The 25,539-nt window shown below is 53.6% G+C and overlaps 1 protein-coding gene across 1 annotated transcript in view; it reads right to left on the bottom strand.

Moving 5' to 3' along the window:
* Positions 1-2,349: 2,349 nt before the first annotated feature.
* LOC147086840 (metabotropic glutamate receptor 6-like) overlaps positions 2,350-25,539 on the bottom strand; it is a 57,770-nt gene continuing 34,580 nt past the window's right edge. Inside the window, exons 7-9 of the mRNA XM_085978336.1 lie at positions 14,127-14,266; positions 9,714-10,649; positions 2,350-2,580 (exon numbers count right to left, since the gene is read on the bottom strand). Coding sequence (XP_085834462.1) covers positions 2,350-2,580; positions 9,714-10,649; positions 14,127-14,266 — 1,307 coding nt within the window. The remainder of the gene's footprint in view (positions 2,581-9,713; positions 10,650-14,126; positions 14,267-25,539) is intronic.

Raw genomic sequence — 25,539 nt, 5'->3', positions numbered from 1 at the left:
GGGGCTGCATGGCAGCTTGCTGTGCGCTCTGGGAGTGACGAGAGTGCTTCCCTTGGCGTGGATCAGACTGGGAAACCATCTCGGGGCCCGGAATCCCAATCCAGGGTCAGGGGTCACCACTCAGCAAGTCAGGGCGACATCGCAGGAACAGAAACTCGAGCGCGGTGTCCCTCCCCCAACACCAGCGATCCAAGCTTCAAAACTCCTTCACTTTACATTGGGAAACTTCTCGCTTTCACTCAGTAGAGATCTCCGCTTCCTTTTTCCTGTGTTTCGCTCTCCCTCTCCCTCTCTCTGTTCTTCAGAGGGGGGGGGGGGAGGGTGCGCACGTCACGGGAAACCCCTCAATCGCTTTCACTGACGAGCCTCAGCCCCCGCCAAAATGGCGCAAAGGGCGGATAACGTGGCCACTCCATGTTAACCGCTTTATTCGTTCCTGGGATGTGGGCGTCGCTGGCGAGGCCCAGCATTTATTGCCCATTCCTAATCGCCCTTGAGAAGGTGGTGGTGAGCCGCCTTCTTGAACCGCTGCAGTCCGTGTGGTGAAGGTGCTCCCACAGCGCTGTTAGGGAGGGAGTTCCTGGATTTTGACCCAGCGACGATGAAGGAATGGCCGATATATTTCCAAGTCAGGATGGTGTGTGTGATTTGGAGAGGAACTTGGAGGTGGTGGTGTTCCCGTGCACCTGCTGCCCTTGTCCTTCTAGGTGGAAGAGGTCGCGGGTTTGGGAGGTGCTGCCGAAGAAGCCTTGGCGAGTTGCTGCAGTGCATCTTGTAGATGGTCCACACTGCAGCCATGGTGCGCCGGTGGTGGAGGGAGTGAATGTTTAAGGTGGTGGATGGGGTGCCGATCAAGCGGGCTGCTTTGTCCTGGATGGTGTCGAGCTTCTCGAGTGTTGTTGGAGCTGCACTCATCCAGGTAAGTGGAGGGTATTCCATCACGCTCCTGACTTGTGCCTTGTAGATGGTGGAAAGGCTTTGGGGAGTCAGGAGGTGAGACACTTGCCGTAGAATACCCAGCCTCTGACCTGCTCTTGTAGCCACAGTATTTATGTGGCTGGTCCAGTTAAGTTTCTGGTCAATGGTGACCCCAGGATGTTGATGGTGGGAGATTCGGCGATGGTAATGGTGTTGAATGTCAAGGGGCGGTGGTTAGACTCTCGTTTGTTGGAGCTGGTCATTGCCTGGCACTTGTGTGGCGTGAATGTTACCTGCCACTTCTCAGCCCGAACCTGAACCAAAATGGTACCAGGGATGAGGGGCTTCTGTGATGTGGAGAGACTGGAGAAGCTGGGGTTGTTCTCCTTAGAGCAGAGAAGGTTAAGGGGAGATTGACCAGAATGGTACCAGGGATGAGGGGATTCTGTGATGTGGAGAGACTGGAGAAGCTGGGGTTGTTCTCCTTAGAGCAGAGAAGGTTAAGGGGAGATTGACCAGAATGGTACCAGGGATGAGGGGCTTCTGTGATGTGGAGAGACTGGAGAAGCTGGGGTTGTTCTCCTTGGAGCAGAGAAGGTTAAGGGGAGATTGACCAGAATGGTACCAGGGATGAGGGACTTCAGTGATGTGGAGAGACTGGAGAAGCTGGGGTTGTTCTCCTTGGAGCAGAGAAGGTTAAGGGGAGATTGACCAGAATGGTACCAGGGATGAGGGACTTCAGTGATGTGGAGAGGCTGGAGAAGCTGGGATTGTTCTCCTTAGAGCAGAGAAGGTTAAGGCGAGATTGACCAGAATGGTACCGGGGATGAGGGACTTCAGTGACGTGGAGAGACTGGAGAAGCTGGGGTTGTTCTCCTTAGAGCAGAGAAGGTTAAGGGGAGATTGACCAGAATGGTACCAGGGATGAGGGACTTCAGTGATGTGGAGAGACTGGAGAAGCTGGGGTTGTTCTCCTTAGAGCAGAGAAGGTTATGGGGAGATTGACCAGAATGGTACCAGGGATGAGGGACTTCAGTGATGTGGAGAGACTGGAGAAGCTGGGATTGTTCTCCTTGGAGCAGAGAAGGTTAAGGGGAGATTGACCAGAATGGTACCAGGGATGAGGGACTTCAGTGATGTGGAGAGACTGGAGAAGCTGGGTTTGTTCTCCTTGGAGCAGAGAAGGTTAAGGGGAGATTGACCAGAATGGTACCAGGGATGAGGGACTTCAGTTACGTGGAAAATCAGGCCTGGGGAGGGTCGGGGGTGAGCCGAGGAGGTCAAGGGGCGACCGCAAGGCGTGCCGGGAGGGGGGTGGGGGCTCGGGGAGGGCAGGGGTCGCTCCGCAGTGGAAGTCCCCACCCCCCCTCCTCCTGGCCGGCGAGCGCTCCGGCCCGAGGTCCCCACCTCCTCCTCCCACGCCGCCCGTCCTTAGTTTCCCGCCCTCTCGTCCTTGTGTGTGTCGCCGTTGTGCGAGCACTGCGAGAGCTGCGAGGCGAAGCTGGCCGCCGCCGTCGCCCCCTTGAAGCTGCGCTTGCGGCGCTGCACGTTCTGCTCGGGGTGGAAGGTGATGATGTAGACCTTGGGGACGTACAGCATCCCAAGGCACACCGAGGCACTCAGGCTCATGGACACCGTCAGTGTGGTCGTCTGGATGTACATCTGCAACACACACACACAAAAACACACAAATACACACAGTGAGTGGATTAAAACCAGGCCGAGAATCGCGGGCAATTCAACACCATCGGCCAACATTAAAATTAACCCCTCAATCCCCCTCTCTCTGTCGCTCTGTCTCTCTCTCTCTCTGTCTGTCTCTCTCTGTCTCTCGCTCTGTCTCTCTTACTCTCTCCCTCTCTCTCTCTCTCTCTGTCTCTCTCTCTCTGTCTCTCTCTCTGTCTCTCTCTCTCTGTCTCTCTCTCTCTGTCTCTCTCTCTGTCTCTCTCTCTCTCTCTGTCTCTCTCTCTGTCTCTCTCTCAGTCTCTCTCTGTCTCTGTCTGTCTCTGTCTCTCTCTCTCTCTCTGTCACTCTCTCTCCCTCTGTCTCTCTGTCTGTCTGTCTCTCTCTCTCTCTGTCTGTCTCTCTCTCTCTGTCTCTCTCTCTGTCTCTCTTTGTCTCTGTCTGTCTCTCTCTCTGTCTCTCTCTCTGGCTCTCTCTCTCTCTCTCTGTCTCTCTCTCCGTCTCTCTCTCTGTCTCTCTCTGTCTCTCTCTTTGTCTCTCTCTCTCTGTCTCCCTCTCTGTCTCTCACTCTCTCTGTCTCACTGTCGCTCTCTCTCCCTCTGTCTCTCTCTCTGTCTCTCTCTCTGTCTCTCTTTGTCTCTCTCTGTCTCTTTCTCTGTCTCTCTCTCTCTCTGTCTCTCCCTCTCCGTCTCTCTCTCCGTCTCTCTCTCTCTGTCTCTCTCTCTCTGTCTCTCTCTCCGTCTCTCTCACTCTCTCTCTCTCTCGCTGTCTCTCTCTCTCGCTGTCTCTCTCTCTCTCTCTCTGTGTCTCTCCCTCTATCTCTCTCTCTCTGTCTCTCTCTGTCTCTCTCTGTCTCTCTTTGTCTCTGTCTCTCTGTCTCTCTCTGTCTCTCTCTCTCTGTCTCTCTGTCTCACTCTCTCTCTGTCTCTCTCTCTCTGTCTCTCTCTCTCTCTGTCTCTCTCTCTGTCTGTCTCTCTCTCTCTCTCTGTCTCACTCTCTCTCTCTCACTCTCTCTATCTCTCTGTCTCTCTGTCTCTCTCTCTGTCTCTCTCTCTGTCTCTGTCACTCTGACTCTCACTCTCTCTCTCTCTGTCTCTCTGTCTCTCTCTCTCTGTTCTCACTCTCTCTCTCTCACTCCCTCTCTCTCTCTCTCTCTCTCACTATCTCTCTCTGTCTCTCTCTCTCTCTCTCTGTCTCTCTCTCTCTGTCTCTCCAATTCCAATTCCAATTCAAATGCTTTATTGGCATGAAAGTTTACAGAGAACCATATTGCCAAAGCTTACATAGCAAAAAGGTACAGTTTTCCAACATTCTGTAGGTGTCAATCGATTTGACATTTGTTGGGTACATACAATATTACTTTTAAACAATATTAATTTTAAACAGTCTTTGTACTTCATTTGGTACGTTCAATATTAATTTTAAACAGTCTTAATTTTAAACAGTCCTCAGGTTGTGACATGTTGTTACATATTTGGCCCCAAGGTATGGTCTGTCTCCTTCTCCCAGGACTAATCTCAATTTTGACAGGTCATCCAATTCCTTGAAATCTGGGGTTGTTTGGCTTAGCTTGTTGAATAATATGTTTCTTGATGTGTTGAATTTTTCGCATTTTAGGAGGAAATGCATTTCTGTTTCAACCTCGCCGGCCAGACATTGATCGCATATTCTATTCTCTCTAGGCTGCCAGGATTTCTTGTATCTGCCTTTTTCAATTTCCAGTTGGTGGTCGCTTAGTCTGTACCTGGTGTACCTCTCTCTCTCTCTCTCTCTCTCTCTCTCTCTCTCTGTCTCTCTCTGTCTCTCTCTCTGTCTCTGTCACTCTGTCTCTCTCACTCTGTCTCTCTCACTCTCTCTCTGTCTCTCTCTCTCTGTTCTCACTCTCTCTCTCTCACTCCCTCTCTCTCTCTCTCTCTCTCTCTCTCACTACTGTCTCTCTCTCTCTCTCTCTGTCTCTCTCTCTCTGTCTCTCTCTCTCTGTCTCTCTCTCTGTCTCTCTCTCTCTGTCTCTCTCTGTCTCTCTCTCTCCCTGTCTCTCTCTCTCTCTGTTTCTCTCTCTCTGTCTCTCTCTCTCTCGCTCTGCCCATTACATTCCAGAGTACTGACACTCGCTCCCGACAGACAGCCTCGTGTGCGGGAGTCTCTGTTGGTGGCTGACTGCCGCTGACCCGGACAGGGGCAGCCAGCCCATGGGAGGGTGTCGGTAATGAAGATGGGGCAGCCTGGGGGAGGGGGTCACCCGCTGACACCAAGAACAGGCTTCTGGCAGCTGGGGAGGAGGGAGGTCATTGCAAAGAAAAAATGGGGGCCGAGGTTACGGTCTGAAATTGTTGAACTCGATGTTGAGTCCGGAAGGCTGTAAAGTGCCTAATCGGAAGATGAGGTGCTGTTCCTCGAGCTTACGTTGAGCTTCCGTGGAACAATGCAAGAGGCCGCGGACGGAGAGGTCAGAGTGGGAGTGGAGCGGAGAATTAAGGTGACAGGCGACCGGAAGCTCGGGGGTCACCCTTACGGACTGAATGGAGGTGTTCCACAAAGCGGTCGCCCAATCTGCGTTTGGTCTCCCCAATGTAGAGGAGACCGCATCGTGAGCAGCGAATACAGTATACTAGATTGCAAGAAGTACAAGTAAATTGCTGTTTCACCTGGAAGGGGTGTTTGGGGCCCTGGACAGTGGGAAGGGAGGAGGTAAAAGGGCAGGCGTTGCATCTCACCGCTCCCATTTTTTTCGGACAGCAGCTGTCGATGTTTCTGCCTTTCCCATTTACACCTCCTCTAGACCCGTCTTTCGTCTTTTAATCTCTCCTGCCCTCCACCCTATCACAGACCTTCCCTTTTGTTCTTTCCTCCCCTTTTTCCCAGCCCCCTGCACTTGCTTGAAAACCTGTCGCCTCTCTGACTTTTTTCCCGGTTCTGACGAAGGTTCATCGACCTGAAACATTGACTCTGTTTCTCTCTCCACAGACGCTGCCTGACAGTGTTTCCAGCATGTTCTGTTTCTATTTCAGATTCCCAGCATCGGCGGTATTTTGCTTTTGCCTCCGATTCCGGCCCCTCGCCCATCACTCCGCAACTGGCGACCGCGCCAGGGCCCCCCAGCTCTAAAATTCCCTTCCTAAACCTCTCCGCCTCTCTCTATCTCCTTCTTTAAGACGCTCCTTGAATCCTCCCTCTTTGACCCCGCTCTCTTAATATCTGCTTATGTGATTCCGGTGCCATTCCTTTGATACCGCCTCGGCGACGGGCCGCGGGGCGTTCTTCGAATTAACCGCTCGCTGGAGACGACAGCTGTTGTGGGCCGATGCCTGGAAATGGAATGAGGAGGAGCACGAGGAGGAAGGACGGGAAAGATTAATGGGGCGGCGGGCGGCACAGAGCACAGCAGGAGGAGGAACCTTCGGAGAAATGTGAGCGGGAGACGGCGGAGGAGGGAGGAAGAACCGGAGGAGGAAAACCAGGAGAGGATGAGGAGGAAGATGGCGATGGAATGAGGAGGGGAAGATGGGACAGCTTTGAGGATGAGTCGGCGGAGGTGCTAGTGAGACACTCCGGGGGGGGGAAAAATTGGGTATCGCCCCGTTTGGGGCGCTAATATCGGCCGGGCGCAAAGTTTAGCGCCCGGCGCTAACTATCGCCTCCGACCGCAAAATTCGCCTCTATCGCCCCCTGGAGGTGATTTGAGCGCTAAGTCAGGCGCTAACGTCAGGGAGCGAGGCGCTACCTCAGAGCGCTCCCGAAGCTCAGGCAATGTGCGTTACCATGGAAGCCAGACAGACCGGCGCCGTCCAGTTCTTAAAGGGGAGGGGCCATCTTGCTGGCCAGCCACACCCTGCTTATTGCCACCTCGAATCTCGGCCTGGAGAGACCTCACAAGCAATTGTGTTGGAAGCACCAATGGATAGGCCCAGGGAAAGAGCCCGGTGCTGAGGAACCTCCAAAGTGGTGCCGAGGGCCCACACCTCCTTTGGACAGCGTTAAAACCAAAAATTCTGCCGACGAAAAAAGGCAGGAAGCGCCCACCTCTAAACAGCGCTCCCCCAGCCCCTTGCCCGACTTGAAAACATTCCCCTCTACCTGTCATTGCTAGCAGCAGGCGCTAAGGCAGGGGAGCGCGACTCAATATCCGGTCCGGGGGGCTAGTGGGCCATTGCACGCTCGACTGACGTCACGATCTGCGGGCGCAGGAGATCGTGGCAGCGGTGTTTAGCGCCGTTACAAACACAACGGGTCAATTTCGCGAGCGGCGCTAAAATCGCCGCGCCCGGGCGCTAAGTTCCTAGCGTCCCCCGGAGGAGCTACCGGGAGGTGCTAACCAACCGAATTTTTCCCCCTCCACGCGCGACGCGAAACAAACACCAATTAGAAGGCAGGGTCCCGGTTTACAAAGTCGCACCAGCCCACTGCTGAACCTTTGCCTTAATGGCGTGAGGCTGGAGACTGCACTGTGGGCCGTGGCCTTGCAATCCAGTCACAGGTTAACCTTAAGAAGCCCGGAGGCAATGTGTGGGGGGGACCTGGATGTTTTTTTTTGTGAAGGGGGTGGGGTTGGTCGGGGGCCAGTTTCTTCCCAACACTCGGAGAGGAGGGCCGGGGGGGTGGGATAGTACAGGAACAAGGATGTCTTGCTGCAGTTGTACAGGGCCTTGGTGAGACCACACCTTGCGTATTGTGTGCAGTTTTGGTCGCCTTATCTGAGGAAGGATGTTCTTGCCATGGAGGGAGTGCAGTGAAGATTCACCAGACTGATACCTGGGATGGCAGGAATGACTTATGAGGAGAGATTGGGTCGATTGGGCTTGTATTCGCTGGAGTTTAGAAGAATGAGAGGGGATCTCATTGAAACTTATAAAATTCTAACAGGACTAGACAGACTAGATGCAGGAAGGATGTTCCCGATGGTCGGGGAGTCCAGAACCAGGGGTCACAGTCTAAGGATAAGGGGTAAGCCATTTAGGACAGAGATGAGGAGGAATTTCTTCACCCAGAGAGTGGTGAACCTGTGGAATTCTCTACCACAGAAGGCAGTAGAGGCCAATTCATTAAATATATTCAAGAAGGAGTTAGATATATTTCTTAAGGCTGAAGGGATCAAGGGATATGGGGAGAAAGCAGGGACAGGGTACTGAATTTGGATGATCAGCCATGATCTCATTGAATGGCGGAGCAGGCTCGAGGGGCCGAATGGTCTACTCCTGCTCCTATCTTCTATGTTTCTATGTGGTGTCTGGGAGGAGGGCTCCTGAATCCACAGTGGCATGGCGTGCGTGACTGCTCTACGGGATGGGACTGATCTCTCGGCCAATCGTACCGCACAACACTGGATACTGGCTGCTGCTCATCCCGCCCAATCAACACTGTGTTGGCCCAGTTACAGTGACCACAATATCTCACCGTCAAGGTGGGAACGCCAGAATTAATTCCCGTCCCGTTGCGATTCGAACCCCTGGGACACAGGGGAGCAAATTAACGACTTGGATGACGGCATAGAAAGTCATGCATCCAAATTTGGCGATGATACAAAGATAGGTGGCATTGTTGGTGAAAGCATAAAATTACAAAGGGATAGCGACAGATTAAGCGAATGGGCAAAACTGTGGCAAATGGAATTCAATGTAGGCAAATGTGAGGTCATCCACTTTGGACCTAGAAATGATAGAGCAGGATACTTCCTAAATGGTGAAAAGCTACAAACAGTGGCGGTCCAAAGAGACTTCACAGAAATCACAGAAACCCCGCAGTGCAGATAGAGGCCATTTCAGCCCATCGAGCCTGCACCGACACATATCCCACCCAATCCCCGTAACCCCTACATATCCCACCCTATCCCCGCAACCCCACGTATTTAATCCCCCTAACACGAAGGGTCAATTTATCATAGCCAATCATCCTAACCCACACATCTTTGGACTGTGGGAGGAAACCGGAGCACCCGGAGGAAACCCACACAAACACGGGGAGAATGTGCAAACTCCACACAGACAGTCACCTGAGGCCGGATTCGAACCCGGGTCTCTGGCGCTGTGAGGCAACAGTGCTAACCACTATGCCACCGTGCACTTGGGGGGATCCAGGTACACAGATCATTAAAATGTCATGAACAGGTACAGACAATAATCAAAAAGGCTAATGGAATGCTGGCCTTTATATCTAGAGGACTAGAATACAAGGGGATCGAAGTTATACTGCAGCTGTACAAAGCCCTGGTTAGACCACACCTGGAGCACTGGGAGCAGTTCTGGGCCCCACACCTTAGGAAGGATATATTGGCCTTGGAGGGAGTGCAGCGTAGGTTTACCAGAATGATACCCGGACTCCAGGGGTTAAGTTACGAGGAGAGATTACACAAACTAGGGTTGTATTCCCTGGAGTTTAGAAGGTTAAGGGGCGATCTGATCGAAGTTTTCAGGATATTAAGGGGAACTGATAGGGTAGAGAGAGAGAAACTATTTCCGCTGGTTGGGGAGTCTCGGACTCGGGGGCAGAGTCTAAAAATTAGAGCCAGACCTTTCAGGAGTGAAGTTAGGAAACACTTCGACACACAAAGGGCGGTAGAAGTTTGGAACTCTCTTCCGCAAACGGCAATTGATGCTGGGGGTCAATTGTTAATTTTAAATCGGAGATTGATAGATTTTGTTAACCAAATTCTGTATTAAGGGATACGGGGCAAAGGCGGGTAGATGGAGTTAGGTCTCAGATCAGCCATGATCTTATTGAATGGCGGAACAGGCTCGAGCGGCTGAATGGCCTCCTCCTGTTCCTAATGTAACAGGCTCGAGGGGGCTGAATGGCCTCCTCCTGTTCCTAATGTAACAGTCTCGAGGGGGCTGAACGGCCTCCTCCTGTTCCTAATGTAACAGGCTCGAGGGGCTGAATGGCCTCCTCCTGTTCCTAATGTAACAGGCTCGAGGGGGCTGAATGGCCTCCTCCTGTTCCTAATCTAACAGGCTCGAGGGACTGAACGGCCTCCTCCTGATCCTAATGTAACAGGCTCGAGGGGGCTGAATGGCCTCCTCCTGTTCCTAATGTAACAGGCTCGAGGGGGCTGAACGGCCTCCTCCTGTTCCTAATCCTTAAGTCCTTCTGCCCCCGGGTGTGCGGACTGAGGTAGTTACCTTCTCCGCCGACTGCGCGGTGCCGAAGAAGATGGGGACAAAGGCCAGCCAGATGATGCAGGTGGTGTACATGGTGAAGCCGATGGGCTTGGCCTCGTTGAAGGTCTCGGGCACGCCGCGGCTCTTGATAGCGTAGACCGTGCAGGTGACCATCAGCAGGATGCTGTAGCTGAGGCAGCAGATGATGGAGAGGTCGGACATGTCGCACTTGAGGAGCCCCAGGGCCAACTGGGGGTCGGGGGCGCGCTGCTCCTCGTAGTCCACCGTGGCGTGCGGGGGCTGCACCCCCAGCCAGACGAAGACCCCCAGCGGCTGGAGGGATATGAGGACGAAGGTGATGACCAACTGGGAGCTGGGGCTGATGAAGCGGGGCGGGGTGACCGAGAGCTTGCCCTGCTCGAAGATGCGGTAGATGCGGTTGGTCTTGGTCAAGAGGGCCGAGTAGGCGATGCTCATGCCCAGGCCCAGCAGCAGCCGGCGCAGGGCGCAGACCGCGGCGCCAGGCTCGGCGATCATCAGGAAGGTGATGGCGTAGATGAGGAAGATCCCGGCCAGCAGCACGTAGCTCAGCTCGCGGCCCGAGGCCCGCACGATGGGCGAGTCGTTGTGCCGGATGAAGGTCAGCATGGTGAAGGTGGTGGCCAGGATGCCCGCCACGGCCAGGATGAGGGGCAGCACCGCCCAGGCCGAGTGCCACTCCAGCTTGACCACCGGCGTGGGCCGGCAGCCTGTCCGGTTCAGGCTGGGCCGCATGTCCAGCGGGCACAGCTGGCACTCGAACTCGCTCAGCTGGTAGCGGTAGCCGTCGCAGAGCTCGCAGTGCCAGCAGCAGGGTACGCCCTTCACCATCTTCTTCCGCTCGCCGGGCTGGCAGGGGAAGCTACAAACCGAGGGCGGGACGTCCGTGCCTCCTCCGCCCCACTGCATCTCTTCCATCTGAAACAGACCATAATAAGCACGGCGTTAGATACAGAGTAAAGCTCCCCCTACACTGTCCCCATCAAACACTCCCAGGGCAGGTACAGCACGGGTTAGATACAGAGTAAAGCTCCCTCTACACTGTCCCCATCAAACACTCCCAGGGCAGGTACAGCATGGGGTTAGATAGAGAGTAAAGCTCCCTCTACACTGTCCCATCAAACACTCCCAGGGCAGGTACAGCACGGGTTAGATACAGAGTAAAGCTCCCTCTACACTGTCCCATCAAACACTGCCAGGGCCAGTACAGCACGTGTTAGATACAGAGTAAAGCTCCCTCTACACTGTCCCATCAAACACACCCAGGGCAGGTACAGCACGGGTTAGATACAGAGTAAAGCTCCCTCTACACTGTCCCATCAAACACTCCCAGGGCAGGTACAGCACGGGTTAGATACAGAGTAAAGCTCCCTCAACACTGTCCCCATCAAACACTCCCAGGGCAGGTACAGCACGGGTAGGATACAGAGTAAAGCACCCTCTACATTGTCCCATCAAACACTCCCAGGGCAGGTACAGCACAGGTTAGAAACAGAGTAAAGCTCCCTCTACACTGTCCCATCAAACACTCCCAGGACAGGTGCAGCATGGGTAGGATACAGAGTAAAGCTCCCTCTACACTGTCCCATCAAACACTCCCAGGGCAGGTACAGCGTGGGTTAGATACAGAGTAAAGCTCCCTCTACACTGTCTCCATCAAACACTCCCAGGACAGGTGCAGCACGGGTAGGATACAGAGTAAAGCTCCCTCTACACTGTCCCCATCAAACACTCCCAGGACAGGTGCAGCACGGGTAGGATACAGAGTAAAGCTCCCTCTACACTGTCCCATCAAACACTCCCGGGGCAGGTACAGCACGGGTTAGATACAGAGTAAAGCTCCCTCTACACTGTCCCATCAAACAATCCCAGGGCAGGTACAGCACGGGTTAGATACAGAGTAAAGCTCCCTCTACACTGTCCCATCAAACACTCCCAGGACAGGTACAGCACGGGTTAGATACAGAGTAAAGCTCCCTCTACACTGTCCCATCAAACACTCCCAGGACAGGTACAGCACGGGTTAGATACAGAGTAAATCTCCCTCTACACTGTCCCATCAAACACTCCCAGGGCAGGTACAGCACGGGTTAGATACAGAGTAAAGCTCCCTCTACACTGTCCCCATCAGTCACTGCCTCCTCTTAGCCTGGGAGATGAACATAAAGCTTGAAAACAAATGCCAGATGATCAGCCCTTCAAAGCTGTTTTGAACATCAATCTAATTGTCTGTTAAAATCCCACTTCAGTAAATTATTTCAGCACCTCTGATTAGTTTGGGAGGTGGGGAAGAGATTTACTCTAAAATTATTGCCTGCTAAATCCCCCTTCTATTAAATCAGTGCTCGCTAAATCCCGATTTTGTATTAAATGCCCAGTTTTAAATTCAGGCAGGCTCCGCATGCGACAGGGCCAGGCTAGGCCGGGCAGCAGCAGTAATGAGCACATCAACAGATGTGTGGCTAAAATCCACAAAAATTAATCGGTTAACTCCTTCACTGACACGACTGGGAGATGAACAGGAGGGGGGAGTTCTCCTCCCCCCTCTCACGGCCGTTGTCCCGTGGCCACAGATTAACTGGGACTGCGTCTCCTCCTCCTCTTATGTTGGTGGGATCTTGCTGAGCACAAAATGGCTGCCACTTCTGCCTCGCATAGTTCAAAATGCCAATCATTGCCCCCGCCCCCCGGTAAAACTTTCAGGAAGGGTGACGGGAGATGCGATTTTGTGTCCCTTTCCGCCTAATTTTACATTTCTGTCCTCACGCTAAGAGCTGAAGGGATCTCAAGAGCTGAGAGTCGCTGACCCCAAATGGGTTCCTAGTTCCAACAGTTCGAACCGATATTAGGCTTTGAGCGTAGAAAAACTTAAGAGAGGTGTGAGGTCAAAATTTGACACCGAGCCACATAAGGAGATAGTAGGGACCGGTGACCCAAAGGCTTGGTCAATGAGGTCGGTTCTAAGGAGGGTCTTAAAGGAGGAGAGAGAGAGAGGCGGAGAGGTTCAGGGAGGGAATTCCAGAGCTAGGAGGCCCTGGCGCGGTCGCCAATGGCGGAGTGATGGAAATCGGGGGAATGCTCAATAGGCCAGGATTGGAGGAGCGCACAGATCTCGGGAGGCTGTAGGGGCTAGAGGAGGTTACAGAGATAGGTGAGGACGCCATGGAGGGATTTGAACACGAGGATGATCATTTTAAAATCGAGGCGTTGCCAGACCGGGAGGCAATGTAGGTCAGCGAGCACAGGGGGTGATGGGTGAACAGGACTCGGTGCGAGTTAGGACACAGGGCAGCAGAGTTTTGGATGAGCTGAAGGGTGGAAGGTTGGAGGCCGGACAGGAGTGCGTTGGAATAGTCGAATGTAGAGGTGACTAAGGCAGGGATAAGGGTTTCAGCAGCGGATGAGCTGAGGCAAGGGTGGAGAGGGGCGATGTTACGGAGGTGGAAATAGGCGGTGTTAGTGATGGAGCGGACATGCGGTCCGAAGATAGGTTCAATGGTGAACTGTCTGGGCTTCTCCAAGTCCGGCAGCTCGGGCTTGGGCTGGTCAAGCTGAATGAGGAGGGGGCCGCACACTGTGTGTAGCCTATGGGGGGAGGAGTCCTGTTCTATGTCTGCCCCAGCCAGATAGGATTGCTTGCCCCGGTGCTGGTGAGGAGGCTCCTGTGGAAGAATAGAAGGAAGGAAGGAAGGAAGGAAAGAATAAAGTTGGAAAGAAGGAAGCCTGGCGGCTAATGAAGTACTTTGGTCACTGTTGTAGTGCAGGATAAATGGCCGCCAGTTTGCGCAAAGGACGATCCCACAAACAGCAATGTGATAAATGACCAGATCATCTGTTATAGTGATGTTGGTTAAAGGATAAATATTGGGCCCCAGGACACCCTGGAGAACTCCCCCCTGCTCTTCAGTGTACTGTGCTCCCTCAGTACTGCCCCTCCGACAGTGCGGCGCTCCCTCAGTACTGCCCCTCCGACAGTGCGGCGCTCCCTCAGTACCGCCCCTCCGATAGTGTGGCGCACCCTCGGTACCGCCCCTCCGACAGTGCGGCGCTCCCTCAGTAGTGCCCCTCCGACAGTGCGCCGCTCCCTCAGTACCACCCCTCCGACAGTGTGGCGCTCCCTCAGTACCACCCCTCCGACAGTGCGACGCTCCCTCAGCACTGCCCCTCCGACAGTGCGGCGCTCCCTCAATACCGCCCCTCCACAGTGCAGCGCACCCTCAGTACCGCCCCTCCGACAGTGCGGCGCTCCCTCAGTACTGGCACCGGGGGAGTGTCGGGCCTGGATTACAGGGCTTGAGTCTCTGGAGTGGGAGCTCGAAACCATGACCCCCTGACTCAGAGAGAGAGGAGGCGAGAGAAGGAGAGCGGCTGAGGCCAAGCGATGTTGGTGCTCACGTTCATCCGTAGCTGGTCCGTCCACTGACCGATGACTCTGTATCCAGGGGAGCTGGTGTTGGTGTGGTGGTACTGGAATATGTGGTACCGTCCCGGAGCGTCCCCATTCTCGTTGAACATGACTGAGGTCCCGGCACTTCCTGCGGGAGGAAGACACGACTTAACAGAACATCTATAACCCAACACCAGTATCTCACCCTTCCCAACCAACAATTCCCCCCTCCCACTACACTCCCTCCCCCACCCCATAAAAGCTCTTTGGGATCCAAAGAGTTGCCTCCAGGCTCCTCATCCCGGTGGCCTCGTCAAGCAGTGAGTGTCAAGGGGACGCTCGACCGGGGCCATAGCCGATGGACATACGCACAGAGGAGATTGACCAGAGTGGTACCAGGGATGAGGGGCTTCAGTGATGTGGAGAGACTGGAGAAGCTGGGATTGTTCTCTTTAGAGCAGAGAAGGTTAAGGGGAGATTGACCAGAATGGTACCAGGGATGAGGGACTTCAGTGATGTGGAGAGACTGGAGAAGCTGGGATTGTTCTCCTTGGAGCAGAGAAGGTTAAGGGGAGATTGACCAGAATGGTACCAGGGATGAGGTACTTCAGTGATGTGGAGAGACTGGAGAAGCTGGGATTGTTCTCCTTAGAGCAGAGAGGGTTAAGGGGAGATTGACCAGAATGGTACCAGGGATGAGGGACTTCAGTAATGTGGATAGACTGGAGAAGCTGGGATTGTTCTCCTTAGAGCAGAGAAGGTTAAGGGGAGATTGACCAGAATGGTACCAGGGATGAGGGACTTCAGTGATGTGGGGAGACTGGAGAAGCTGGGATTATTCCCCATAACCTTCTCTGCTCCAAGGAGAACAACCCCAGCTTCTCCAGTCTCACCACGTAACTGAAGTCCCTCATCCCTGGTACCATTCTGGTCAATCTCCCATTAACCCTCTCTGCTCTAAGGAGAACAATCCCAGCTTCTCCAGTCTCTCCACATCACTGAAGTCCCTCATCCCTGGTACCATTCTGGTCAATCTCCCCTTAACCTTCTCTGCTCTAAGGAGAATAACTTTGATAGAGTAAGTAATAAGAGGTGATCTCACTGAAATCTATAAGATTCTGTGGGGGATTGACAGGGTAGATGCATGGAGGATGTTTCCCCCGGCTGGGGAATCTAGAACCAGGGGGTCACAGTCTCGGGATAAGGAGTCGGCCATTTAGGACTGAGATGAGGAGAAATTTCTTCACTCAGAGGGCAGTGAATCTTTGGAATTCTCTGCCCCAGGGGGCTGTGGAGGCTCAGTCGTTGAGTATATTCAAGGCTGAGATCGGGAGATTTTTGGACTCTCGGGGAATCGAGGGATATGGGGATCGGGCGGGGCGGAGGGGGAAGTGGAGTTGCAGAGCTCGTTCAAAGAGCCAGCACAGCTACGATGGGCCGAACGGCCTCTTTCTGTGCTGTGAGATTCCATGATTCTATATATACAGACGCACACACACACACACACACACCGTCCCTTGCTAAGACACACACACACACACACACCGTCCCTTGCTAAGACACACACGCACACACACCGTCCCTTGCTAAGTCAGGCCCTCCTGCTCTGTAACTGGTGGCAGCGTGCCCTTCTGTCACTGTGCGGCTTGGCAATGTGTAATATTTCATAAATCTGCCCCATTAATCTCCCGTATTAAAAGTGCCAAATCCCTGTTGATGGGCAGCTCGGAGCCTGGCGGTTGGCCAGACCTGGAGACGGTGTGCTGGGCCTGCAGAGGGGTGGGAGGGCGGAGGAGGAGGAGGAGGTGGGAGAGGGCTTTGAACGTGCGGAGAGGGGGAGATGTTGGCGGGGGACGGAGGGGAGTAACAGGGCCCATCCCCGGGGACCAAGTGCAGCGATTCACACTGGAGTAACCCGAGGGAGTCCCACACGTTCAACTGAGACGCATTAAAACCGGGGAATGACACAGCACAGGAGGAGGCCATTCGTCCCATCGTGCCTGTGCCGGCTCTTTGAACGAGCTCTCCAATCAGTCCCACTCCCCCCTGCTCTTTCCCCACAGCCCGGCACATTTTTCCCCTTCAAGTATTTCTCCAATTCCCCCTTTTGAAAGTTACTATTGAATCTGCTCCCACCGCCCTTTCAGGCAGCGCGTTCCAGATCACAACAACTCGCTGCGTAAAAAACATTCTCCTCATCTCCCCTCTGGTTCTTTTACCGATTATCTTCAATCTGTGTCCTCTGGTTACCGACCCTCCTGCTACTGGAAACAGTTTCTCCTGATTTACTCCATCAAAACCTCTCATGATTTTGAACACCTCTATTAAATCACCCCTTAACCTTCTCTGCTCTAAGGAGAACAACCCCAGCTTCTCCAGTCTCTCCACATCACTGAAGTCCCTCATCCCTGGTACCATTCTGGTCAATCTCCCTTTAACCTTCTCTGCTCTAAGGAGAACAACCCCAGCTTCTCCAGTCTCTCCACATCACTGCAGTCCCTCATCCTTGGTACCATTCTGGTCAATCTCCCCTTAACCTTCTCTGCTCCAAGGAGAACAACCCCAGCTTCTCCCGTCTCTCCACATCACTGAAGTTCCTCATCCCTGGTACCATTCTGGTCAATCTCCCCTTAACCTTCTCTGCTCTAAGGAGAACAATCCCAGCTTCTCCAGTCTCTCCACATCACTGAAGTCCCTCATCCCTGGTACCATTCTGGACAATCTCCCCTTAACCTTCTCTGCTCTAAGGAGAACAACCCCAGCTTCTCCAGTCTATCCACATCACTGAAGTCCCTCATCCCTGGTACCATTCTGGCCAATCTCCCCTTAACCTTCTCTGCTCTAAGGAGAACAATCCCAGCTTCTCCAGTCTCTCCACATCACTGAAGTCCCTCATCTGCGGTACCATTCTGGTCAATCTCCCCTTAACCTTCTCTGCTCTAAGGAGAACAACCCCAGCATCTCCAGTCTCTCCACATCACTGATGTCCCTCATCCCTGGTACCATTCTGGTCAATCTCCCCTTAACCTTCTCTGCTCTAAGGAGAACAATCCCAGCTTCTCCAGTCGCTCCACATCACTGAAGTCCCTCATCCCTGGTACCATTCTGGTCAATCTCCCCTTAACCTTCTCTGCTCTAAGGAGAACAACCCCAGCTTCTCCAGTCTCTCCACATCACTGAAGTCCCTCATCCCTGGTACCATTCTGGCCAATCTCCCCTTAACCTTCTCTGCTCTAAGGAGAACAACCCCAGCTTCTCCAGTCTCTCCACATCACTGAAGTCCCTCATCCCTGGTACCATTCTGGTCAATCTCCCCTTAACCTTCTCTGCTCTAAGGAGAACAATCCCAGCTTCTCCAGTCGCTCCACATCACTGAAGTCCCTCATCCCTGGTACCATTCTGGTCAATCTCCCCTTAACCTTCTCTGCTCTAAGGAGAACATTCCCAGCTTCTCCAGTCGCTCCACATCACTGAAGTCCCTCATCCCTGGTACCATTCTGGTCAATCTCCCCTTAACCTTCTCTGCTCTAAGGAGAACAACCCCAGCTTCTCCAGTCTCTCCACATCACTGAAGTCCCTCATCCCTGGTACCATTCTGGTCAATCTCCCCTTAACCTTCTCTGCTCTAAGGAGAACAATCCCAGCTTCTCCAGTCCCTCCACATCACTGAAGTCCCTCATCCCTGGTACCATTCTGGTCAATCTCCCCTTAACCTTCTCTGCTCTAAGGAGAACAATCCCAGCTTCTCCAGTCTCTCCACATCACTGAAGTCCCTCATCCCTGGTACCATTCTGGTCAATCTCCCCTTAACCTTCTCTGCTCTAAGGCGAACAATCCCAGCTTCTCCAGTCTCTCCACATCACTGAAGTCCCTCATCCCTGGTACCATTCTGGTCAATCTCCCCTTAACCTTCTCTGCTCTAAGGAGAACAACCCCAGCTTCTCCAGTCTCTCCACATCACTGATGTCCCTCATCCCTGGTACCATTCTGGTCAATCTCCCCTTAACCTTCTCTGCTCTAAGGAGAACAACCCCAGCTTCTCCAGTCTCTCCACATCACTGAAGTCCCTCATCCCTGGTACCATTCTGGTCAATCTCCCCTTAACCTTCTCTGCTCTAAGGAGAACAACCCCAGCTTCTCCAGTCACTCCACATCACTGAAGTCCCTCATCGCTGGTACCATTCTGGTCAATCTCCCCTTAACCTTCTCTGCTCTAAGGAGAACAACCCCAGCTTCTCCAGTCTCTCCACATCACTGAAGTCCCTCATCCCTGGTACCATTCTGGTCAATCTCCCCTTAACCTTCTCTGCTCTATGGAGAACAATCCCAGCTTCTCCAGTCTCTCCACATCACTGAAGTCCCTCATCCCTGGTACCATTCTGGTCAATCTCCCCTTAACCTTCTCTGCTCTAAGGAGAACAATCCCAGCTTCTCCAGTCTCTCCACATCACTGAAGTCCCTCATCCCTGGTACCATTCTGGTCAATCTCCCCTTAACCTTCTCTGCTCTAAGGAGAACAACCCCAGCTTCTCCAGTCTCTCCACATCACTGAAGCCCCTCATCACTGGTACCATTCTGGTCAATCTCCCCTTAACCTTCTCTGTTCTAAGGAGAACAATCCCAGTTTCTCCAGTCTCTCCACATCACTGAAGTCCCTCATCCCTGGTACCATTCTGGTCAATCTCCCCTTAACCTTCTCTACTCTAAGGAGAACAACCCCAGCTTCTCCAGTCTCTCCACCTCACTGAAGTCCCTCATCCCCGGTACCATTCTGGTCAATCTCCCCTTAACCTTCTCTGCTCTAAGGAGAACAATCCCAGCTTCTCCAGTCTCTCCACATCACTGAAGTCCCTCATCCCTGGTACCACTCTGGTCAATCTCCCCTTAACCTTCTCTGCTCTAAGGAGAACAATCCCAGCTTCTCCAGACTCTCCACATCACTGAAGTCCCTCATCCCTGGTACCATTCTGGTCAATCTCCCCTTAACCTTCTCTGCTCTAAGGAGAACAACCCCAGCTTCTCCAGTCTCTCCACATCACTGAAGTCCCTCATCCCTGGTACCATTCTGGTCAATCTCCCCTTAACCTTCTCTGCTCTATGGAGAACAATCCCAGCTTCTCCAGTCTCTCCACATCACTGAAGTCCCTCATCCCTGGTACCATTCTGGTCAATCTCCCCTTAACCTTCTCTGTTCTAAGGAGAACAATCCCAGCTTCTCCAGTCTCTCCACATCACTGAAGTCCCTCATCCCTGGTACCATTCTGGTCAACCTCCCCTTAACCTTCTCTGCTCTAAGGAGAACAACCCCAGCTTCTCCAGTCTCTCCACATCACTGAAGTCCCTCATCGCTGGTACCATTCTGGTCAATCTCCCCTTAACCTTCTCTGCTCTAAGGAGAACAACCCCAGCTTCTCCAGTCTCTCCACATCACTGAAGTCCCTCATCCCTGGTACCATTCTGGTCAATCTCCCCTTAACCTTCTCTGCTCTAAGGAGAACAATCCCAGCTTCTCCAGTCTCTCCACATCACTGAAGTCCCTCATCCCTGGTACCATTCTGGTCAATCTCCCCTTAACCTTCTCTGCTCTAAGGAGAACAACCCCAGCTTCTCCAGTCTATCCACATCACTGAAGTCCCTCATCCCTGGTACCATTCTGGTCAATCTCCCCCTTAACCTTCTCTGCTCTAAGGAGAACAACCCCAGCTTCTCCAGTCTATCCACATCACTGAAGTCCCTCATCCCTGGTACCATTCTGGTCAATCTCCCCTTAACCTTCTCTGCTCTAAGTAGAACAATCCCAGCTTCTCCAGTCTCTCCACATCACTGAAGTCCCTCATCCCTGGTACCATTCTGGTCAATCTCCCCTTAACCTTCTCTGCACTAAGGAGAACAATCCCAGCTTCTCCAGTCTCTCCACATCACTGAAGTCCCTCATCGCTGGTCCCATTCTGGTCAATCTCCCCTTAACCTTCTCTGCTCTAAGGAGAACAACCCCAGCTTCTCCAGTCTATCCACATCACTGAAGTCCGTCATCCCTGGTACCATTCTGGTCAATCTCCCCTTAACCTTCTCTGCTCCAAGGAGAACAATCCCAGCTTCTCCAGTCTCTCCACATCACTGAAGTCCCTCATCCCTGGTACCATTCTGGTCAATCTCCCCTTAACCTTCTCTGCTCTAAGGAGAACAACCCCAGCTTCTCCAGTCTCTCCACATCACTGAAGTCCCTCATCCCTGGTACCATTCTGGTCAATCTCCCCTTAACCTTCTCTGCTCTAAGGAGAACAATCCCAGCTTCTCCAGTCTCTCCACATCACTGAAGTCCCTCATCCCTGGTACCATTCTGGTCAATCTCGCCTTAACCTTCTCTGCTCTAAGGAGAACAATCCCAGCTTCTCCAGTCTCTCCACATCACAGAAAGATCCCTGTTGTAAGGATGTGTCCAGTTATAACACATCAGAGAGTGACATTCAGCACAGCTCTGTGCTGACACTGGGGGATAGATGTTAACTCCCCCCTACATGACTAGACAGGGGAGGGGGAGGGGCAGTTACAACGGAACGTCCAGACGTCCCCACCTCTTCCCCTCGCGCCAACTTTTAAATTTGAGGCGTCAATGGTGGCCACCCCAATCCGGCGGGAGTCCCCTTTAAATTGGGCTCTGATGGTGTCACCGGGCCTTGTCCGCTGTCTGTAACCTGAAGCCTGAGCCGCGGCTAGACGGGGGCAACAGAGGCACGGGCATTCCTCCGGGCCTTCCCACCGATGCCCCGGGTTTCCCCTCCTCCCCTCACTTACCTACCTTGTGCCGAGGAGACCGTTTGCCCCAACCCCGCGCCCCGTGCCCCCACCCCCTGCCCTGGGCCTCTTGCCGCCCGCTTTCGACGGCCAGCCAACCGCTTCCCGGGGGGGGGGCGGGGGGCACTTTACAGGCCAAGAGTCTGGCAAGCAACACGCCGACTGGACCCAGCCATTCATAAGACCATAAGAATTAGGAGCAGGAGTCGGCCATTCGGCCCCTCGAGCCTGCTCCGCCATTCAATGAGATCACGGGCTGATCTTCAACCTCAACTTCACTTTCCCGCCCCGATCCCTCGATTCCCCTCGAGTCCAAAAATCTCTCGATCTCAGCCTTGAATCTACTCAATGACTGAGCCTCCACAGCCCTCTGGGGCAGAGAATTCCAAAGATTCACCGCCCTCTGAGTGAAGAAATTCCTCCTCATCTCAGTCCAAAATGGCCGACCCCTTATCCTGAGACTGTGACCCCTGGTTCCAGACTCCCCAGCCAGGGGGAAACAGCCTCTCAGCATCTACCCTGTCAATCCCCCCTCAGAACCTTATATGTTTCAATGAGATCACCTCTCATTCTTCTAAACTCCAGCGAGTATCGGCCCATTCTACACAATCTCTCCTCATAGGACAGCCCTCTCATCCCAGGGGTCAATCTAGTGAACCTTCGTTGCACCGCCTCCAAGGCAAGTATATCCTTCCTTAGATAAGGAGACCAGAACTGTGCCCAGTACTCCCGGTGTGGTCTCACCAAGGCCCTGTATAATTGTAGCAAGACTTCCTTACTCTTATACTCCAACCCCCTTGCAATAACGGCCAACATGCCACTTGCCTTCCTGATTGCTTGCTGTACCTGCATGCTAGCTTTCTGTGTTTCTTGCACGAGGACACCCAAATCTCTCTGAACACCAACACTTGAAAGTTTCTCACCATTTAAAAAATGTTCTGTTTTTCTATTCTTCCTACCAAAGTGAATAACCTCACATTTCCCTACATTATACTCCATCTGCCATCTTACTGCCCACTCTTTGGGCAGGATTTTCATTGAGGAGGCGGGTAGGAGGCGGGACTACAACATTCGGGGTTGTAGTTCCGCCTCCATCGAGTTCTAGCCAACCCACGCGATTTTGACTTGATTGACCTTGTTGAGCCCGCCCAGCAGGCTCAGCAGGCCAATTAAGGGCCACCCGGCAACAGGTGACGTCACAGATTGACATTTCATCTGTCAAGAGGTTTTGACAGATGAAATTTCAGCATTTGACAGCTGTTTGAAGCTGTCAATCACTGACAATCTGTACTCCAGTTTAATTCCTTCCTCTCAGGGTGATTTAGAGATCTCCCCGGAACAGAAAGCTGAATGCTGCAACTTTTGACAGCGCGCGGCCATTCTGCTTTCTGTGCCGGTGAGATGAGGGATGCATGAGTGCAAAGGTAAGTGTGTTTGGTGTGTGTAAAGTACTTACCTGTACTTACCTTAACAGCCTTTCTTCCTGTAGCCGTCGGGAGCGCATCACTCAGCCGGCACTTAAAGCTGAACGGCTGCGATCTGTCAAAAGTGACAGCCTGCAGCTTTGAGTGCCAGTGAGAGTTCTAACTGAGTCTGTGCAGAAGGACTCATGTCAGAACTCAGAGTGTCAGTGTTTGACAGCTTCAAACAGCTGTGAAACGCTGATATTTCATCTGTCAAAAGCTCTTGACAGATGAAATTTCAGTCTGTGACGTCACCTGTTGCCGGGTGGCCCTTAATTGGCCTGCTGAGCCCGCTGGGCGGACTCAACAAGGTCAATCAAGCGAAAATCGCGCGGATTAGCCGGACGTCGATGTAGGCGGGTCAATAACCCGAAAGGGGAAGTCCCGCCTTCTTCCCGACAGGTTTGGGAAAATCGACGCCTTTGTGTTCTCCTCACAGCTTACTGTCCCACCTAGGGAGGGGGGAAAAACTCGGTGGCGCTACTTATAGCGCCCTGAAAAATTTAGCGTTGCCCCGCGCCGTAAATTCAGCGGTAGCGCCCCAAGCAGGAGGCGGTGTTGCAGGCCTCTGATTAAAGGGGAGAGGCCTAGTGCAGCCCGCACCGGGGACCCTGCTGGTCCACCGGGTGCCGAGGCAGCAGCCCAGCGCTCAAGGGGAGTGATGGGGCTGAGCGATCGCGGCCGACACCCCCAAGGGGGCAGGTGATGGCAGGCGGCCAGAAAATAAAATGGCCGGCCAACACCTGCCCCCTTTAACTTGCGCTGTCTTCAAATCGGCCTTGCCTGCTGAGGGCATCTCGCTTCGCCCGACAACCCGCCCAGGAGTTGAAGGTTGCTCCCCTCGGAGCCTGGCAACCGGGGAAACCGTGGCTCTGTTCGAGGTGAACCCCCCCCCCCCACTCCAATCTCCCGCGGCCAACCAACCAACGCTGCCGGGGGCGACGCGACTATACGACCATCCCCTTGTGACGGCAGGAACATAAGACCATAAGAAATAGGAGCAGGAGAAGGCCATTCAGCCCCTCGAGCCTGTTACATTAAGAACAGGAGGAGGCCATTCAGCCCCCTCGAGCCTGTTACATTAGGAACAGGAGGAGGCCATTCAGCCCCTTGAACCTGTTACATTAGGAACAGGAGGAGGCCATTCAGTCCCCTCAAGCCTGTTACTTTAGGAACAGGAAGAGGCCGTTCAGCCCCTCGAGCCTGTTGCATTAGGAACAGGAGGAGGCCATTCAGCCCCTCGAGCCTGTTACATTAGGAACAGGAGGAGGCCTTTCTGCCCCCTCGAGCCTGTTACATTAGGAACAGGAGGAGACCATTCAGTCCCCTCGAGCCTGTTACATTAGGAACAGGAGGAGGCCATTCAGCCCCCTCGAGCCTGTTACATTAGGAACAGGAGGAGGCCATTCAGCCCCCTTGAGCCTGTTACATTAGGAACAGGAGGAGGCCATTCAGCCCCCTCGAACCTGTTACATTAGGAACAGGAGGAGGCCATTCAGCCCCTGGAGCCTGTTACATTAGGAACAGGAGGAGGCCATTCAGCCCCCTCGAGCCTGTTACATTAGGAACAGGAGGAGGCCATTCAGTCCCTCGAGCCTGTTACATTAGGAACAGGAAGAGGCCGTTCAGCCCCCTCGAGCCTGTTACATTAGGAACAGGAGGAGGCCGTTCAGCCCCCTCGAACCTGTTACATTAGGAACAGGAGGAGGCCATTCAGCCCCCTCGAGCCTGTTCCATTAAGAACAGGAGGAGGCCATTCAGCCCCCTCGAGCCTGTTACTTTAGGAACAGGAAGAGGCCGTTCAGCCCCTCGAGTCTGTTGCATTAGGAACAGGAGGAGGCCATTCAGCCCCCTCGAACCTGTTACATTAGGAACAGGAGGAGGCCATTCAGCCCCCTCGAGCCTGTTACATTAGGAACAGGAGGAGGCCATTCGGCCCCTCGAGCCTGCTCCGCCATTTAATGAGATCATGGCTGATCTGATCTTGGCCTCCACTCCACTTCCCTGCCCGCTCCCCGTAACCCTCGACTCCCTTATCGTTCAACAATCTGTCTATCTCCACCTTCAGTGACCCAGCCTCCACAGCTCTCTGGGGAAGAGAATTCCAAAGATTCTCGACCCTCTGAGAGAAGAAATTCCTCATTTCCGATTTAAATGGTGCCCCCTTATTCTGAACTATGCCCCCTAGTTCTAGATTCCCCCATGAGGGGAAACATCCTCTCTGCATCTACCCTGTCGAGCCCCTTCAGAATCTTATATGTTTCAATAAGATCCCCTCTCATTCTTCTAAACTCCAATGAGTATAGGCCCAACCTGCTCAACCTTTCTTCATAAGACATCCCCTTCATCTCCGGAATCAACCTCGTGAACCTTCTCTGAACTCCGAAACGGCGGTCGGTCGAACAGGCCAACACGCCGACGCAGGGCCCTGTTTCCATAGCAACCTGGCAGGGGGGTTAGGGGGAACTGAAAACAAGGGAAACCGGCCGCAGCAGGCCCGGTTCGCGTTCCCGACCCCGACTCCAGTGACATTCGAGCGCCTCCGCTTTACCGGCGCCGGGTTTTGTCGGCCTACGTTCCGCGATGCCGGGCTAACAAGGGAGAGGTCCGCAGCTCATTACCCAGGGCGCTCGGATGCGTGGCGTAGCAGGTTGAGGCTTTCTGCTCAACTAGGCCGCAACCTTGCTCAACAGCTCCCGTGGGCCTTTGAGTAATTACTCGAGCCCAGATTAAAAGAAATAATTGCTGGCCTGAGGCAAGGGGAGAGATCCTATTAGTAGAAATCTTCCACCCCTCCCTTGGCTCCTTGCTCCAGCTGGCTGCCGACTGCTCTGACCGTCCCTGGTTCCATCTTCCATCCGTGCTTTCCTGACCGGGCTCTCAGCTTCCACCCTCCGTAAACGCGCGCTCCTCCGAAATCCAGCTGCCCCCCGCCCCCCGCGTCCTAACTCACACCCGAGTCCCCTTCACCCGTCACCTCCCCCGTGTTCGCTGACCTACATCGGCTCCCGGTCCGTTTCAAAATTCTCATTCCCATCTTCAAATCCTTCCGTGGCCCCCTCGCGCCCCCCACCCCCCGAACCTCCCCACCCTATCTCTGTAACCTCCTCCAGCCCCTACAACCCTCCCAGATCTCCGCGCTCCTCCAATTCCGGCCTCTCGC

Source organism: Somniosus microcephalus, unplaced genomic scaffold (assembly GCF_052327205.1).
Source record: "Somniosus microcephalus isolate GS21.2 unplaced genomic scaffold, FLI_Smic_1.0 unresolved_chr7, whole genome shotgun sequence".
In the NCBI taxonomy this organism is placed as follows: domain Eukaryota; kingdom Metazoa; phylum Chordata; class Chondrichthyes; order Squaliformes; family Somniosidae; genus Somniosus; species Somniosus microcephalus.
This window is presented reverse-complemented; position numbering and strand designations above follow the sequence as displayed.